The sequence below is a fragment of the Arthrobotrys flagrans genome (genome assembly GCF_004000055.1).
Source record: "Arthrobotrys flagrans strain CBS H-5679 chromosome Unknown unitig_8, whole genome shotgun sequence".
NCBI classification, from domain to species: domain Eukaryota; kingdom Fungi; phylum Ascomycota; class Orbiliomycetes; order Orbiliales; family Orbiliaceae; genus Arthrobotrys; species Arthrobotrys flagrans.
The window spans coordinates 277599-294339 of NW_027137553.1; the positions used below are offsets into that span (position 1 = coordinate 277599).

Below are 16741 nucleotides of genomic sequence, written 5' to 3' on the forward strand. Positions count from 1 at the left end.
CTCATTGACGAAATATCGAATTGTTGCGGACTCTGGAAGTTTGGAACAGTGGAGATAACCAGCGGGCAACCATGTACTCGTTTCTACATGAAAATCGCAGGGTTCGGTCAGAGCCCCACTTTCTGTTCTGCGAAATGGTGGCTCATCCAAAAATGGGCAGCCCGAAATATCCCAAGCGTCAAAAGAGTTTGGATCTCTCCCATGGTTTTTATCATTGTTCAGAAATCGGATTCCATGAGATTCTATTGTGCCGTTGCGGGTTATGCAGCTGATTTGGCGATCGCTAGAAAGTAAAAGTAGTTTGTGAATTTGTGGGGATTCCAGTGCACATTTTGGTTCGGTTTGATATCTGCTCTCAAGAAAGGTCCTCGTTTGAAGGATGCTGCGCCAAAGCGTGCAGACACCCGTGGCGGCTATCTGATCAACGACGTCAACAAGAAAAAAAAGGATATGGTAATGTAATTCTGTGGGAAGATTGCGAAGTGATGCCATTGTTTTAGTCGGAGATAGCAATATTATTTTAGATAGTATTTTCATGATTAAATGACCTTCTAGTCAAGGTATATATATATAAATACAATGTTTTGCGATGGATCGAATGTAGCTAGTTATTGGGTGCAAGTATTCCATCAGCTGCCTCAATTTTTGCGATTATGGCTTGTCTCGTAAGCTGGAGAGATATCTGGAGGCCAACTCAAATATCCGCCTGCTGCTTACGGGTATTGTTGCGAATTCCACCCACTCTCTATACCACTCGACTGACCGGTTGATATTACTAATGAGAGCAGGGGTCGGTCTTCGCCAATCGAGTTCCACAGTCTCATTCAGGGAAAACACTACCTCCTGAAGTAAATCGGTCCGTACTTCGGCTTCTTTCATCTCGGATTGCACACTCTTGACAAAACTAGTAATAAGTTCCTTGATTGTCGCCGTATTCCCGCATTGAATACGGTGTAAAGTGCTTCTCTCAGGGCTCCCTTTAACGCTCGATTCTGGCTTGGGGCATTCTTCGTTGTTTCCGCCCTGATCCTCAAGTCGTCCCAACGGTGGCTCGTCAAGAAACGCGCTGGCTGAAATGTCTTTGATGTCGTAATTGGAAGGAAAAGTCATGAAGCTTCACAACACAGTTTTCTGGCCAAACTTAAGCAGCAAACTGACTAAGCAATTCGGTCCATCGGCGCAAATTCCCTATAAGGTTCACTATGCAAGCGGCAGGATGAATCGAATGAGATGAGTGAAAGTGAAACATTTATGTGCTGAACAAAGCTTGAAAGCAACATTAAACTTCTTATCAGACTCGTTATTAGGCGTATATCCTTTTTTTTTCTCTGTCGCTTTTTTCGTTCTTTTTTTTGTTCGCTCGCATTTGTCGGGGAAATGAAGATGAAGAAGTGGTGACAGACTAATGAAGAAGATGTGAAGTACTCCGTAGAAGTGAAGATGTGAAGTTCATGGCAAGATTGGCGTTACACAACAAGAAACAAAAATACCAAGCTGAAAGAAATCTCAAAAGCAGTAATAAAGCTAAACTGCATTAGGAAGCACTAAATATGACAACACAATTTCAATGTGTGTTTTAGGCAGCTTCAATATCGTCAACAAACTGAGGTTCCTCGGTTGGTGTTCCATCTGTGTGGTCATCTGAGATATACTTCTGCTGCAACTTCTTCTTCTCACGGCGGTGCCGGGAGTATAGCCATATCATCACAAGAGAAAGTAACAACAACAATGCTGCCTCAGCCGAAGCTAGCGTAATTAGTCCAGTCCGAGTCATATATTCCTCTTCAGCGACTATACCGGTTCCAGGTCAGCATTGAAGTCTTCAGTTCGAGAACTGTGGTGAACTAGAATAAAGATCATCAAGGATCATTAATTGGGGGAAGAGAACTCACCACCAGTCGCTATCGCAGTACCGACACCTGTCGCACCTTCGCCGGTGACGGCAACCGTTACCAACACTTCCTTGCCATCACTTCGTTTGTAGACATAAACTTTCGATCCGTCTTCGTTGATATGGACATTGTTTCCCGCAGCAAGAGATTCGTGCATATTTTCACGTGCGGCGGCACGAACTGCTGCATCAACGTACTCGGTTTCCTGTGCGGGAGGTATCTGAACGATTTCAGGGTGTTCTAGTGGTTGTTGATGTTGTGAGATCCGCCTGCGAAACCCGGTATAAGTACCAGTGTTCTGCCTTCCGTTGTGATGGAGTTGGACGTGTGGGAGGTGGAGCGAGTGAATGGCTGGTATGATCAGCCGTGTTACCCTTGATGGGATCTTTGGAATAAAGGGCATCACGGTCAAGTTATCGTTTTTGGATTTGAAGCAGATTTGGGGAATGTTTTATTTTTTTAGAGGAGAAATCGTAGTATCAAATTGTAGGGACTTGGTCCCCAATAGAAAAAGGTTATAAGTAGTTTGGTAGTTATTCGTTCATATCGTAAAGCCAAAAGTGGTACGCCCATGTGTTGAGGGCGAGCACCATGAGTCGACAGGGGGCGCAGCCGAATTCTGGTCGAGCTTCAGTCTGTTTCCTGTTTTAGGTTTATCTAGCCCGTTATAGATATTATCACATCGAAGTGGTGTGGTTAACATCTGTGTTGGTCAGCCTCGCGTGGTATAGAGTCGACATTAGTAACTTATCTCCACACCGAGCTCAGCTAAATTACGTACGCCCTGATTTCTTGCGGTCCAATATATATGTATATAGGTCCCCGCGCTCGCGTTCGTAAAAAGACCTACATGAACCAGAAACTTCCGGATACGCCGTCTCTCTTAGCTATCACACAAATTGATATGGCATATCAAGGTGTTCTCGTCTATGATACTAATATCAATCCTTGCATTGTGGCTGTCATGGCCTGAAACAGGCGTCGAATAGGAATGATGATTACGTGACTTCTCGGCATTTCGGTGTGACCCAAAGGGTAGCCTAACCAGTCCTTCCACAATTTTGTAAATATAGCTAGATCCTGTCGCCGCAGACTGGTTAGATGGATGGACGGATATGAATTTCTTCACTTAGTTTACGACAAAAACTCTTTGACAATTCTACTTTGTCTTAATTAATATAATTTATCCCGTAGTCTCGGACCCAAAAAAGTATTACAATCCTAGCTTAAACCTCAAGTAAAGAGAAATCGACAAATAATTCCTTCAATTATAGACCAAGTGGATTAGTCAGAAGTCGATAATGTCGATACGGGCACATACATACGCACAGCCCCCGCCACGGTCAAACCATATTGAACTATCCCGGGTCACACCTGCAACCCTTCACTCGCGCTCCTATGTCATCTGGTTTGATAGGGATGGCAAATGCTCTACACTAGATGCCGACCAAACACGTGTATTTATCTACGACCGAAATACTCTAGTCCCACCCGGTTGTATTTACTACATGATATTGTCCGAAGACCCAACTTTAGAAGATTACCGACTTCTCAAATCTAGATTCTCATGTCCATCCGAGCTCGACCGCCGATTTCATACTTTCAACAATTCGATTTCACATCCACGTTGGAAAGCAGGCCAACTATCCGAAATCGGTACCTCTAACAGGATTGATTTTTACGTTCAATATAATAACCCTACCCGCCTCTCGAAGTTTATAGACGATTTTAAAGGGTCTTCAATAGGATGGCTGAGCCGTTTGAAAGGATACTTCCTTGCGTCTTCTTATCCCTTGGTAGAGAAATTTGAAAAGAATGAAGAGAGGGAATCGAAAACTCTGGCTAAAGGCGAGGATCCTACCGCTGGGGGGAAGATACAACTTTGGACAATGAGAGGGTTGACATTATTTCCATATCTGGATAGGGCCCAGTTAAGTAAGAGGCTCTGGAGAAAGGGGGTTGGAAACGCCAATGATGGAGCCAATTTATGGTATTCGAAGCATAGCATCTCGCTTTGTCGGATATCAGACACTGAAGATGGTAGGATTTCAGCAGGTATTTTAAACTTCTTCTCCGATACTTTTTAAATATAAAAACTAATTTTGAAAAAGATTTGTATATCTTCGACCAGTTTGGTGACTGGACCGTAAGTCCCATTCTATGGGAGAACGACAAGCTCCATAGGGTAATAGTCGGTGACTTCGCAAAGCCATGTCTCTCTTTCAGAACCGTTTTCCAAGAGCTAATCGTATCTTCCACCTCCGCAACTCGCCTCTGCTGGGACCAACGAGGAATAATGAATTTAAAAGATCACCAAATCGCAAAAATAATACGGATGGCTTGCCTTCTAGACCTACTAAGACTTATAGCAGCCCAACTCATGAGATATATCGACGACCTAAACTTCCAGGCTACTAAAGAAGATTTGGCCCTGTATGATAAAGATCACGAGCGAAATAGCTCGCATCTCTACCAACTTGAAGCGGTTTTATCAAATATTTCACATTATGCTTCGTACTTGAAGAAGAAGCTACGACCCCATCAAGATTTCAGCTCTAGCAGTAGTAGCACTGCTCCTACTATATCCCAAATAAAAGGTATTAGGCTTCGCCGACTACTGTCTAATCTCGAATCAGAAATAGAGGGCATGATGAGTACAGTTGTCTCCATCCGGGCTCTCCAGGAAAACGGTTACCAAAGCCGCTCAGACACCCGCCAACGCCAGGAGTCACTCCACATCAGGAAACTAGCAATATTGGCTACAATATTTTTGCCACTCAGTCTTGCTGCAGGACTCTTAAGTATGCAAACTCGTGTTAGCGAGCTCGGAAACTTACTTTACGACTATGTTGGCGTTGTCGTCACGTTAGCTTGGATATTGATGTTTTACTTTGCGTTTGACGTTAGTAGGATGAAAGGGACTGCTTTGATGCTTTTCCCATACCCGAAAGCGGTTTTCTTTACGGGTCTTTGCGTCACGATGATGTCGTTTCAGTTTGGGATGTGGTGGGAAGTTAGGAGAGGATGGATGAGTTTGGGCTTAGGCATTGCGCCGGTGGGGGTTATGGTTTTATTGGTTTGGCTCATTACAAGGTTCATGACTGGAGGAACCTAACTGGCTAGTCTTGAGGTCAGTGTATATTAACGAATCTACATCCTCTCCCTTTGCTGTTATTTCAGCACTAGCGCCCGCAAAGACTCATTTATCTCTTTCCGTTTCTCTTATTCGTCCACTTCATGATTTCGCCCGGCATGAAGCATCTCATGAAGTTCCTGTTTCGACGTAATGCTAACCCTATAGTGCCTATTAAATACCACAGCAACAATTTCCCAATGATCTTTCTTACACTAATGTCCCTTCGGATCTCTATCCAACCAAAACAACACCTCCCGTTGTTTCGACGGCTTGATATTGCAGTCGACTCTTCAAGATCAGAGTGTAGATCGGTCTCATGCAGAAAGAAGCCAACTAGGCCTCTAATCGTCGGGTTGTTAGGTAATTTGACTTCCATTTCACGCCCTATCCATTTCCAAGTTCTCTCTTATATTCCAACCATAGCTAGTAGCATTTTCTTCGGATCTTTGAGTCTAGCTAAAGATTGCCAAGGTTCCCAAGAGTTGACAGAGTCGTCTGAATCAGATACTTCGGCGTCTGGCTCCGCGGCATTGCCGGTGTCCGACTCACCGAAATTCGAGGAAATAGGCTCGTCGAGGAACGGGCAGTCTGGGATATTTGCCCATGTCCCTAATATATGTCCATCGACGACAAGTTGTTTGTTTTGTTTAATGACGCCGGGATTGCAGTATCTAAAACTTTTGATTTCGTTGTCTTCGAAGACGAAGCCAAATTTTACGCTTCTGTCAGAATGCCGTGGATGGATGGGAGGTTCGGGTAGGAAATATATCTCCTTTCGCAGAGCGATTGTCACTGAGAATAATATCTCGCCAAAGTTTACAGTATTGAATGGCAAAGATTTGTTCTGCAGCTAGTAGGAATGACAGTATTTGGATATGAAGTTCTACAAGTAATCTTGAGATCGACAGCTTGTCCAAGGAAGAACTAACGGCCGACATTATAAGAGATCCTAAGGAGCCCCTGAGCGCACGAGCCAGGACACTGATTTTTTCTAGGCGGGGGTTTTGTTTACATGTATACAGTTATGTGGTATCACTGCCGAAGGGAGGGGGCGAGGGGTTTTAATATACCAGCGATAAGATGTTTGTAATATTTGCTATAATGCGGGGAAGATGACTCTGCTGTGCCGCCCTAGTTTTTTTGCTAAAATCATTCAACAGTTGTGGTATTATTTTCACTGAAGGTGGCTGTTGATTTCGCGAAATATATTTGCTCAATAGTCAAACAGGACTGGCTCAGGGATAAGAATCTAGTAGATAAGTATTTGCTTATGATGGAGTAAAATCTTCAAAATCAGTTTCTAACGCTGCATATCCTTATTTAATATTGGAGCCCTTGATCTTGATTCGATTTTCGCATCTGTGTTGCAAAGCGTTGGATACTTCTAGGTTGACTAAAGATATCCGGGTTCACGCAGGTTCACGCATGCGCCTGACCCGGTCCTACCAGGTGCAACTAGCTTAACTTGGCTTCCGTGTCCCATAACCATTCCTACGCAAATAGCCCGCTTTTTGGATGGGATTCTAGATCCTCTCTCGGGAAGTTGATTGCGTGGGAAGTTCATGTGAAGACGCGACTTCCCTGGTAACTGTCGACTGTATTCGGCCTCGGCTTAAAACCCTACAACATATCTCGTTTATAAACCGGGTTTGGCATAAAGATTTCACGCGACAGAATGTAAACCCGGGGTAAAAAGTCACCCCATAGTTTCTTCAATTTCTCTGTCGTATGCCGCGAATCTTTAAGTTATCTATAGTCATAGTTTATCATGGCAGCTGCGGTCCCGATCATAATCGGCGTCGCCGACGTCATTAATCGGTCGACAAAAGTCGAGGATGCGAAGGAACCGGCGGACCTGATGCACCAGGCTATTTTGGATGCACTTAAAGATGCCAGCTCATCCAAATCCGAATTATTGAAATCCAGTATTGACAGCATTGACACTGTAAATACTTGGACATGGCCGTACCCCGACCTTCCCGGTCTTCTAGCAGAGAAGCTGGGCGTAAATCCTACCCATAAACACATGAGCCTTCATGGCGGGAATCAGCCCGGGCTTCTGTTTGACGAGGCCGCAAGGCGGATATCGAAAGGGTATACTAAAGTTGCTGTTGTAACTGGAGGTGAAGCGCTTGCTTCTTGTAAGGCATAATTCATCTTCATAAGGTCGATATTTAGTAGTCATACTAATTTCGCGATAACAGTGGGAGCGTGTGTCGCAGCTGGTAAACTTCCACCACCAGGGTGGTCGCCATCTGCTTCAGAGATTTCTGGAGTTGCGTCTCCAACAACGAGGGATTTAGGACCTGGTACCCCCTCAAGATCTTTATCTATAGCTTTGCATTTTTTGATTTTAATTTCCAAATGATATATATATAGATCTCGGAGGCCTACACGACATCGGTGCTCCCATTCATATTTATCCTCTTTATGAGAACGGATATCGTACCTATCGAAAACAATCTATTAACGACAATCACAAAGAATCCACAAAGATATATAGCGAGTTCGCCAAAATCGCAGAGAAGCATCCATATGCCTGGAACTTTGGAAAGAGAGTTAGCGAAGAAACAATCGGGACTATAGGAGGAAAGAACAGAATGATTTGTTTCCCATGTCAGTCCTCATGTTATTTGGTGGGGTCCAGTACTTCTTTGACTAATATAGAAATCATTTTAGACCCTCTATTGATGAATACGTTTAACAGCGTCAACCTCGCTGGGGCTGTGATTCTCACTTCAACAGAATTTGCAGAAGAGCTTGGCATACCAAAGATTAAATGGATATACGCCCTTGGTGGCGCTGGGACCCAGGACAGCACCTACTGTGTGTATAGAAAATCCTCGAAGCTTTTTCTAGGCCCATCTGGTGGAACTAATACTAACACCGTCCAAAACTAAAGTCTGGCTGAGACCAAACTTCCATACTTCCCCAGCAATAACACAGTCCCTCGACGCAGCACTGCGGGTGAGTAATCTCTTACCGAGGGATATCGATATTTATGATCTTTATAGCTGCTTCCCAATCGTTCCCAAGATTGCAGGCCACCACCTAGGCCTCGATGTTGTTAATCCTCCAAAGCCGATAACCGTGTTGGGGGGTCTAACATCATTCGGAGGCGCGGGGAACAACTACTCAATGCACGCCATAACAGAAATGACACGACAGTTACGTTCCGGAAGGGGGTCGGCAGGTCTGGTTCTTGCAAACGGAGGCTCTGCAACGTATGAGCATGCCATATGTATCTCCACGCGGCCAAGGCCCAGAGGATCACCATATCCGGCTTCTGCACCACTCCCAGAGTTCACAGAAGTAACTGTACCACCTATAGATGAGACTCCGGAAGGAGAAGCCTTAATCGAGGTTTGCCTCTTTCTAACCAGAAGTTCCACATTAGTTGCCTGTGCACTAACATATATATTTTTCCTTCCAGACGTATACTGTCTCGTTCCACCGTTCTGGCGAGCCAAAGTTAGCATATATCGTGGGAAGGCTCACGAAGAACAGTCATCGTTTCGTCGCAAATCATGCAGATGAACAGACGTTGAAGCAGCTTTGCAGTACCTCTGATGAACCTATCGGAAAGACAGGATGGGTTTTCTGTGACAAGGCAGGTGAAAGAGGCACAGTAGGAAGATGTTATTTTACCTTGCAGAAGAAAGATGCGTCGAAGCTGTAGTCAGCTCTTTGTGATGGAAGCTAGGCTACAAGGCCAGCTACTGTAGGATAGAAGATCTCAATATACATAGAGCTTGAAGATCGACTAGCTTCGTAACTAGCCAGAGATCTAACAATTTTTTCCATAAATCAACACGTATAATATTCGAGGTCATGGTTTTCATTTTTGTGTTCGAAGTAAGGGTGCCTGTTATTGAGACGAGGAATCGTACTAAGTGTGTACGAAAGTGATAGAAGCTTCTCTACCTACTTAAGTAGCTACTAGAATCTAGAAAACGGGTTCTCTTTAAAGAAGATGGTCAGAATAGAGCCTTGCTGAAGCAGATAATCGCGAGCAGCATATAAATCCTAACATCAATGACAGACCTCCCACACCCAATCGCTCACTGGAGTCAGCGCTACATGCATTTTGCTAATGTCCATGTCCTCCCCCCATTCCCTCATATACCAAAACCCCTTTTCTTGATACTGTGCCAACAACTCTCTTTCTTTGACAACAATCTGATTAATAGTCAAGGGCTTTCGGAAACCATTGTCCATATCCCAGTCGCCGTCGTGGTCAACACCGGTTCTCCACTTTTCCCATGCGTCTTTCCCATTCCACCGTTCGTTTTGTTCGAAAGGGCTGTCTTCGTGCCAATGGTGTTGGGATTCGAGTTTTCCCATTACAGCTAGGAGAAAGGCCCCGAGGTCCCATGGGCGATAGTACTGGAGGCCTTTGGAGAAGGCTATACGGGCGTGAGGGGAGCTGAGGGCGCGACCGAAAAGTGTAGGTAAGAGAGGTCCGCTTGGGAAAGGGGCTGGGAGGGTTGGTGTTACAATACGGGTGGCGTTGGCAGTTGACAATCCTCCACCGATTTTTAACATAAAATCCTTTCTCAATGGCTTTGCATTGAATTTGACGATAATGTAGGGGATATCGCGGCGGGTGTGGAAAGCAGTGTTAGTGTAGATAGCAATTGGGTCGTTAAGGAATGATAAATTGGCGAGTTTGAAGCGCCGGGGTGGTTCGTTTAGATGCGCCGGGAAATACGTCGACATGAGCTCGACAGAACATTGAGTGCCTGGGACCTGGCGGAAAGCAAAGTTCCCATCTTGAAGCAGGCGGTGAACTAGGATTTTAGGCTTTTTCACTAGCGGCTGCGCTGCCGTCTTGGTCCCTAGACGCGGTTTCTTAATGCGGCAGGTCTCTTTTGGCTCTGGATCCTTGATTCTACTAAATCGCGAATCATCGATAGTCGTATAGCGGAAACTAGCACAGTCTCTCCGAACAATGGTACGCCACGTCGTACAGACACGTTCGCACACAAGTTGATCTATGAAGGATACGTTCTTTAGGATCTCGACGTGCATTTCCGCTGGCAAACACGTGATGTCTGTCTTCTTCCCTAGGATTTTGCGAAACCATTGTCCAGGGAGTCCTTTGGCAATGACATCCTTCTCGAGTTCGGCGAGAGTTTGGGTAGGCTGTCGCAAGAAAGGGAACTCCTCGAGAGGCCTCGCCTCAAGTTCGAGTGAGAAGGCTTGGTTGTGGTCTGGCGATTCCGGAGTCGGGGATCCTTGAATCGGAGTCGAGAAGCTACGCACAGTAGGCTTCTGGGCGTAGATTGAGCTTTCGAGCCCCGGATACTTCAGTTTCGACTTCGTCACCCAACTGGTGCCCGTCATCGATTGTATTATTAACCCAGGTAGGAACTCCCAGTTCGATAGACCTTGGCAGGATCCGTATAAGTATCGACGAGATCTGTATGCTTGTTAGTGAATAATTACTATATGACGGTAAAGGAATGCCCCTCGTATTGTTTGGAAACCGCTTCAGGGAATCACCAAGAATACACGCCTGTATAGGACGAAGCGTTACTACAGCTGGTCCTGGATGGATTGTCTGGTGATAGCAATCTTGACGACAGTCGCTTATCCGTCCCAAAGCCGCAAGGTTAGGAAAAAGGGTCCAATATTATGCTTGGAACCGTGGCCGATTTTGCTGGTGTTTGGAAGAGAAAGAAAATATTGCAACGTGATGTGGCAGCTACAGTTGGCTGCCCTTTCAGAAGACCCGTTGCCTTGCGTAACGTGGATTTTTGTGTTGTTACTGTTGTTTGTTGACGTCGGTAAAGTGCTCGCGCAACACATGGCTGGCTGTGTGTTGTAGCTTCCAGCTGCATATCCAAAGTGACGAGGCTGCGAATCCACATGGTTTTGAGTACAGATTTCGACTAGTTCCTTCCAGCCATCTTGGGGATAATTTGCATATGCATGCATCTGGCGTAACACTAAAATTGGTACAGGAAGAAAAGCTATTTTAATACGAAAATTATAATTTGTTCGTATATATAGGTTTGGTCCGATCTAGCAGCGCTAGTGGCCTCAAGGCAGAATAGTCAGTAGATTAGGATGAACAAGTTCCGCGGTAAAGCTGGCGTCCATTTTGATGAGGTATTTGATAGTATTGTATTTTTCTGGTACAATGGTATAAGGACAGTCGACAAGCTGAATGTATCCGAGAGCCGAGGATAGCAGCTAGCTAAGCTTGTGGTGGGTGAGGAAGCATAGAAAGGCCCAAGTATTGGAGTGACTCTGGAGCGACCAGTCCCTGCTCCATCTGTAGAAGTCGTTAAGGCAGCCTTCCATACTCAGGTTTATATCTATTTCTCATCTAGAAGTCGGAGCCAAATCTGGATCCTCTCATGTATCGGGTCAATATTTTTCAACCTTGTGTCGGGGTTATCATAGGGACGAGGTTTAATTGATCAAGTGGGGATCATATCTATAAAACCAGCAGCGATTCTCTTCGTTTGGTGCTTATATAACTTATACACCAGGCATCGTCAATTTCTCGGCGACAAAAAACCGAGTGTTCCTGCGGAGGTGTTAAATACTATCCCTGCCCCTCTTATTTATCTTGATATCTATCGCGTTCACGTAGAAGAAGTCTAAGGAGAACCCCATAATTCGGCATCAGAATCGACCTTATGATCTTCCATCCTAATATCGAAAGGAAAATCTCGCTCTACTTTAACTATTTTCAAATCTATCGAACTGCGTCCCCTTTCTTTCTCGAAATCATTCTTTCCCTAACAAATCATATAATGCGACATATACATGTACTTAGTTACAAATTCATCTATACATGGAGTAATTATACCAATAGTAACATGGAATACTGCTAACTTGTTTCACAAGGGAGTTGATGAGGGTACGCTTCCTTATCATGCGGCTGAGTTTAACGAATTTATGCTAGTACGGTTAAACTTTGCGAATATAGGGCGTGCGCTCTTCGGATAACATAGTATCAAATATAAAAATTTCCCTACAATTTTTCGACTCGGAACTACTATGATGCCGGGTCGGACAAAAAAGGGGATATCTCGGTCGCGAGGAGCCCCACAATTCAAGAGGCAACGTTACATTATCGCCGACGATACAATCGATAATACTTCTGGGTCTCGAAGAAAGTATGTGATATTAAAATATTGATACGTATACGGTTCCAAGTAACCACTGGTGTAACAGCAGCATATGATAATGGAATTATTATCTTTGGTAATATATGATGCGTAATATATGTGTTTTTTTTTTTTGGAAGTGATGAGACTGAACCCGAACTGCCTCTAACAGTACTAAGAAAACTAAGAAAAATGTCGAACCTGCGAGTATACAGAGCTTCCTGTAGTCCTGCAGGCTGGTCTCATAAGTTCTAGCAGAGCAAGGCTTTTAAGACAACACAAGCGTTCAAGAGGCTCATATATTGTGGTCTTACAACCAATGTGTTGTAGATATGTTGCATTTTTAGGTATCACAACCTGTCGGCGCTGTCAGAATCTTGTGTTCTCGTTGATTGTTCTTGTTAAGATTACATGCGATAGAGCCATACAACAACAACGCTAATAACGCTAATAACAACGTCATGTGACCATATTTCTGACAGGCGCAATCTCGTAACCAGATTGTGTTGGATACTGTCGGCGATCCAGTCCCGTGTAAATCATCGTAGAATTCGTATAAAAATCTAGTGTAATTACGAGACCAGTATAATTTGGTCTTGTATAAATACTAACATTCATTAATGTCAACATGAGGCAACAAACTTTCTTCTTCACCTCAACACCATCATCTTTCTCTGTTTCTCATCAGCGTCATCCCAACGCTGATAAACTCAACACCCAGCGAGCCAGTCGAGGCTATCAGCAAGCCTGTAAACCATGGCCAGGCAGCTTATAGACCTGCCTTGGCCTTACAATTCCAACATCGTATCAGCGTAACACCGTTACGATCTTTGTGCTTTCCCGTCGCAATTGGTCTGCGAAGGGGGAAATTTGACGTCCAAATTTCAGGATAAAACAACCGGAAGCCCAGTTACAAACCACGCACCAAGGGCGGCTGGGGATGATACTACTTGACACAAATGTGATCTCCCCCGCCACCCTCCAGCCCTGCTAGGTCAAGCTCTTAGCGACCCAAGTCTCGCCGCGGCGCGTGCTCGTGAGATGGTTACCCATAAATTTGGAGGAAATAATCCTGGATTGCCGCCATTTAAGTGGTTGGCTCTAGTCTGTCCTCGCCAACAGTACCCACGTCGCCATACAAAACTACAGCATCGCCGAGTACCTGTCGAGTTCGAAGGGCGACATATGGTGATGTCGTCGAAGTACTCTGGCAAAAAGGCATTCAGATAATTAGCAGCTCTTGGGAATCCCCGGCCAGGATTCAAAAGAAAGGGTGGAGGCCTGTAAGACTTGTCTCCCCTATTCTTCTATATACCAAAAATGTAGGCTTGATACGAAACGATCATGGCATCACTCGTTAGCGCGGGAGGGAGGGCGTTGACGGAAATGGGCATCGCCGTGCATACTGTCCCGAGATTCCCATTATACTATGACCGAGCACTAGTACAGGATTAGGTAAGAAGTCTCTCGGATATGGTGTGAGGGGTCTTAACATATCGATTGGTAGTTTCTGAACATTTCGACTTCTAGATCCGCCTCCTAAGTTCTTATGAACCTGATCAAACTCGTTGCTTGCTAAAGCCCTGACAGTGCAGGTACCCTGTTGCCCAGCAACTTTCTGGAATCTTTTTGCAAACACTTAGAAATAGTCCAAATCTGTATATAAATGTAAATTAAGATCTTAAATTCTATTTATCATTTTCTTCCTTGACTTTAAAGTCGGTGTATTTCCAACTGAAGACCTTGCAATTGAACTTGCGGGTATTAATTATACTTTATATGATTTTTGAGACCTTTTCCTCGAATGTTTAGATCGCGATGCCCAAACCGGCCGCTTCAAAGCCGTTCTCCTCGGCTAGCTCCAACCAATCTTCGGATCACGCTGACCGCTATTTCAACCAACTGAGCCACCCCTAAGGTCCCCCGAAGCCAAAATAAAAGTTTTTCACCTATCGCAATTATTTAGCCGACAGCCTTACCTGGCCTCGTACCTAGGCGTTACAAAAGGATGGCCTTTGTTTGGGCTTTGCCCATTTCTAATTTTTTTACGAAAAGGTATGCAGAGCATTGGGTAATATCCCGACGGGGCCCAACACAAGTTTCTGAAAGGTCAGTTTAGAGTCAACAAATCGAAGCCTTCAAACGGGTGCTGCTAAATACTACGAAACAGCCAATTGAGCTGAAATCAGAAATAACCAATCAAATACACAAAAGATACAATTTGTAACAAGATACTTACCTAGTAAATCTATAGTTGCCGATTTATCAACTGTGGAGGAGAGGATTCAAGGTCCATGGGATATTTCGTTGTTGGAGTCAAGCTACCATGCCCTTTCAATTTCGTCTGACAAGGCCTAGGCTTGGGCAACAGAACGGCTAACCAGGTCTGCGGGGCTAACGTTCGCACGGCGGGGCTGCCGGCAATACAACCCCAGCTAGCTTACCTAATGAAATATACCAGCTGCAGGTTCGGCTTCAAATTGGAAGAAAAAGAAAAGTAGATGCAGACACCTGGATCTTAATCATTAGTCTGTATGGAGGCTACACAAAGTATGGGCAGGAATAGGAATTTTGGCTTAGGATATCTAAGAATACATGTCTCTAGCTATGCTATCGATATTATCTACCTTCACAGAAAGAACAAGAAACCTCTTCCACCCAATTTACTCCTTGGTATATCTCTAGCTCAATCCTGCCCCCGGTTTGAAAATCGAAGAACCCATGCGGTATATATTTCATATACTCTTGTATCCTTATACCATCGAACTTCACATAGAATACGTCGCCGCTTTTCTTTAAATCCGGCTCTAACCTCTTAATCGTAGTAACCGACTGTGTGATAGCCCCAACAAGCTGACGAACCGTAATCGGCTTATCCGGTTCAAAATCCAGTTCCGACAATCGACGTAAGTACTTCTCAGTCCTCATCCGTGGATTGTACGGACTGGCTCTCTTTGCAGATTTGAAGCTTTCAAATCCGCGGCCGTATATGATTTCCGTATCACACATAGGGGTGTTGAATATCCGCTCATCCCAATGCCATGCCGAATTCAATTGAATAGCAAAGCGGCCCTTCTCAGTGAAGAAATTCTCTTCTTTCTCGTCGTCACTATCAATCGAGTCCTCAGAGCTGCTCTCATGATCTATGGACGGCTCGGGTAGTAAGAGGCTGCCCTTGCTTCCTCCTAGCGAGTTTGGACGTAAATAGAGATCCCTATTTCCGATGAGAAAGAAACCCTGTGGCATCAGATTTCGACGCCAGGAGGTATATTGTGGTCTAGGCCCAACATTGATAAAGAATCCAATAGAGTGTTCCGCTTCATGCATAAACCTATGAAGGAGAACCATAGGAGTGCGGTTTAGAACAATATCTTGCGATATGATTCCAACATTTTCGTCTGTTTCACCCTCGTTTGTCGATATGCTAACGGTGATTTCGGCAGAGGCTATACTGAAGTCGCGAAGTAGCCGTGTATCGTGCCGGCTTTTGAATTTTTTCATATTCGTGGGTTCCGGTAGCTGTTGGTTGGGTATATATCGTCTGCTATGGGCATTTGATTTCGCAAGATATTCTTTCCACCGGTGGCAAACTTGCGAGCAGGCGAGAGTTTCCGTCCAGTCTACTTCATCGAGAACTTTGAACTCGATTTCTAACGGAAGATTCTCGTAACCCATTGTTGGATATTGTTGGAAATTTGAGGTTAAACGATTCCGACGACCTGGTTTTTGGGTGCAACTTTGTGACAAAAAAGCGAAGCTGTGCTAATGGCGGGGAGCACGAGCAGCTTTAAAAGTTCGTCGTTTGGGCGGGTACTAGTTTCGTCGGGAAGAAATGTTCGCGGCACAGTGCACTCCTTCCATCAGCGTCACAGCAGCTAGCCGATCGGATTCTGAATGCAATCAAGTCGTGTAACCACCTTCACAGTTTGAAGCTCGAAGTCCTTTTGCTTGCGAGGCCCAGGAATTTAGAAATTGGGATTCCGGGGAAAGGTTTAAAGATACTACCATTTCGCAGACATACTTCGCAGCCTCCTTGGTATTTATGGTTTCCCTTGCTGCGCGTTCCTAAGAGGTCAGCACAAAAGAGGAACGGATGGCACCGCATAATTAGAAACTCTCTGAGGAAAAAAAAAAAAAAGTTGTTTACTGGAGGAAAACTCGGCAGTGAGTATCGTGCTTAAAGCATAGAATAAAATCAAATCAACGGGAGAAAAAAAGGCATTGCCTCTAGGCGAATGGGATGCTTCTATTTCTTGTCTTCCTAGTCCAATTTAGGCCATCCCAATACACACGGCTCGTGATCTGTTGTTGGGATTGTTGGTATATAGTCATAGCCAGCTAGGATTGGAGCATTTCAATGTCATAGGATGAAGCTGTAAAAATGACGATGCAGGTCTCGCGCACAGACAAGGGTAGCAGAGAACGATTTCAATGCGCCCACCACCTTTCAGGTGAAATCAGTGGCAGGATCTAGATCTTGGCACCCAATGAGGCCCTGGCCTAGCTGGGACTCCCAAATTTGAGAGGACCTGCGCACGAGACTCTTGTTCGAGGCCCTCATATATATAGCAAAGAGGTCAATGCATCAT

At 44.8% G+C, this 16741-nt stretch overlaps 6 protein-coding genes across 6 annotated transcripts; 2 read left to right on the forward strand and 4 right to left on the reverse strand.

Annotated features, from left to right (window-relative positions):
• Positions 1 to 651: 651 nt before the first annotated feature.
• On the reverse strand, positions 652 to 1110 carry DFL_006584 (uncharacterized protein; the record flags this gene model as incomplete). The annotated part of the gene is made up of 1 exon (XM_067636036.1): positions 652 to 1110. The coding sequence occupies one exon, from the start codon at positions 1108 to 1110 to the stop codon at positions 652 to 654; it is 459 nt and encodes a 152-aa protein (XP_067487694.1).
• A 466-nt stretch (positions 1111 to 1576) lies between these two features.
• On the reverse strand, positions 1577 to 2295 carry DFL_006585 (uncharacterized protein; the record flags this gene model as incomplete). Its single annotated transcript, XM_067636037.1, has 2 exons — positions 1577 to 1791; positions 1893 to 2295. The coding sequence occupies 2 exons, from the start codon at positions 2293 to 2295 to the stop codon at positions 1577 to 1579; spliced, it is 618 nt and encodes a 205-aa protein (XP_067487695.1).
• Positions 2296 to 3193: 898 nt separating this feature from the next.
• On the forward strand, positions 3194 to 5007 carry DFL_006586 (uncharacterized protein; the record flags this gene model as incomplete). Its single annotated transcript, XM_067636038.1, has 2 exons — positions 3194 to 3947; positions 4004 to 5007. The coding sequence occupies 2 exons, from the start codon at positions 3194 to 3196 to the stop codon at positions 5005 to 5007; spliced, it is 1758 nt and encodes a 585-aa protein (XP_067487696.1).
• A 1789-nt stretch (positions 5008 to 6796) lies between these two features.
• Positions 6797 to 8707, forward strand: DFL_006587 (uncharacterized protein; the record flags this gene model as incomplete). Its single annotated transcript, XM_067636039.1, has 6 exons — positions 6797 to 7169; positions 7233 to 7337; positions 7408 to 7644; positions 7708 to 7854; positions 7931 to 8391; positions 8462 to 8707. The coding sequence occupies 6 exons, from the start codon at positions 6797 to 6799 to the stop codon at positions 8705 to 8707; spliced, it is 1569 nt and encodes a 522-aa protein (XP_067487697.1).
• Positions 8708 to 9060: 353 nt separating this feature from the next.
• DFL_006588 (uncharacterized protein) lies at positions 9061 to 10374 on the reverse strand (the record flags this gene model as incomplete). Its single annotated transcript, XM_067636040.1, has 1 exon — positions 9061 to 10374. One exon carries the CDS (start codon positions 10372 to 10374, stop codon positions 9061 to 9063), a length of 1314 nt encoding a protein of 437 aa, XP_067487698.1.
• A 4397-nt stretch (positions 10375 to 14771) lies between these two features.
• DFL_006589 (uncharacterized protein) lies at positions 14772 to 15827 on the reverse strand (the record flags this gene model as incomplete). The annotated part of the gene is made up of 1 exon (XM_067636041.1): positions 14772 to 15827. One exon carries the CDS (start codon positions 15825 to 15827, stop codon positions 14772 to 14774), a length of 1056 nt encoding a protein of 351 aa, XP_067487699.1.
• Between the last annotated feature and the right edge of the window lie 914 nt (positions 15828 to 16741).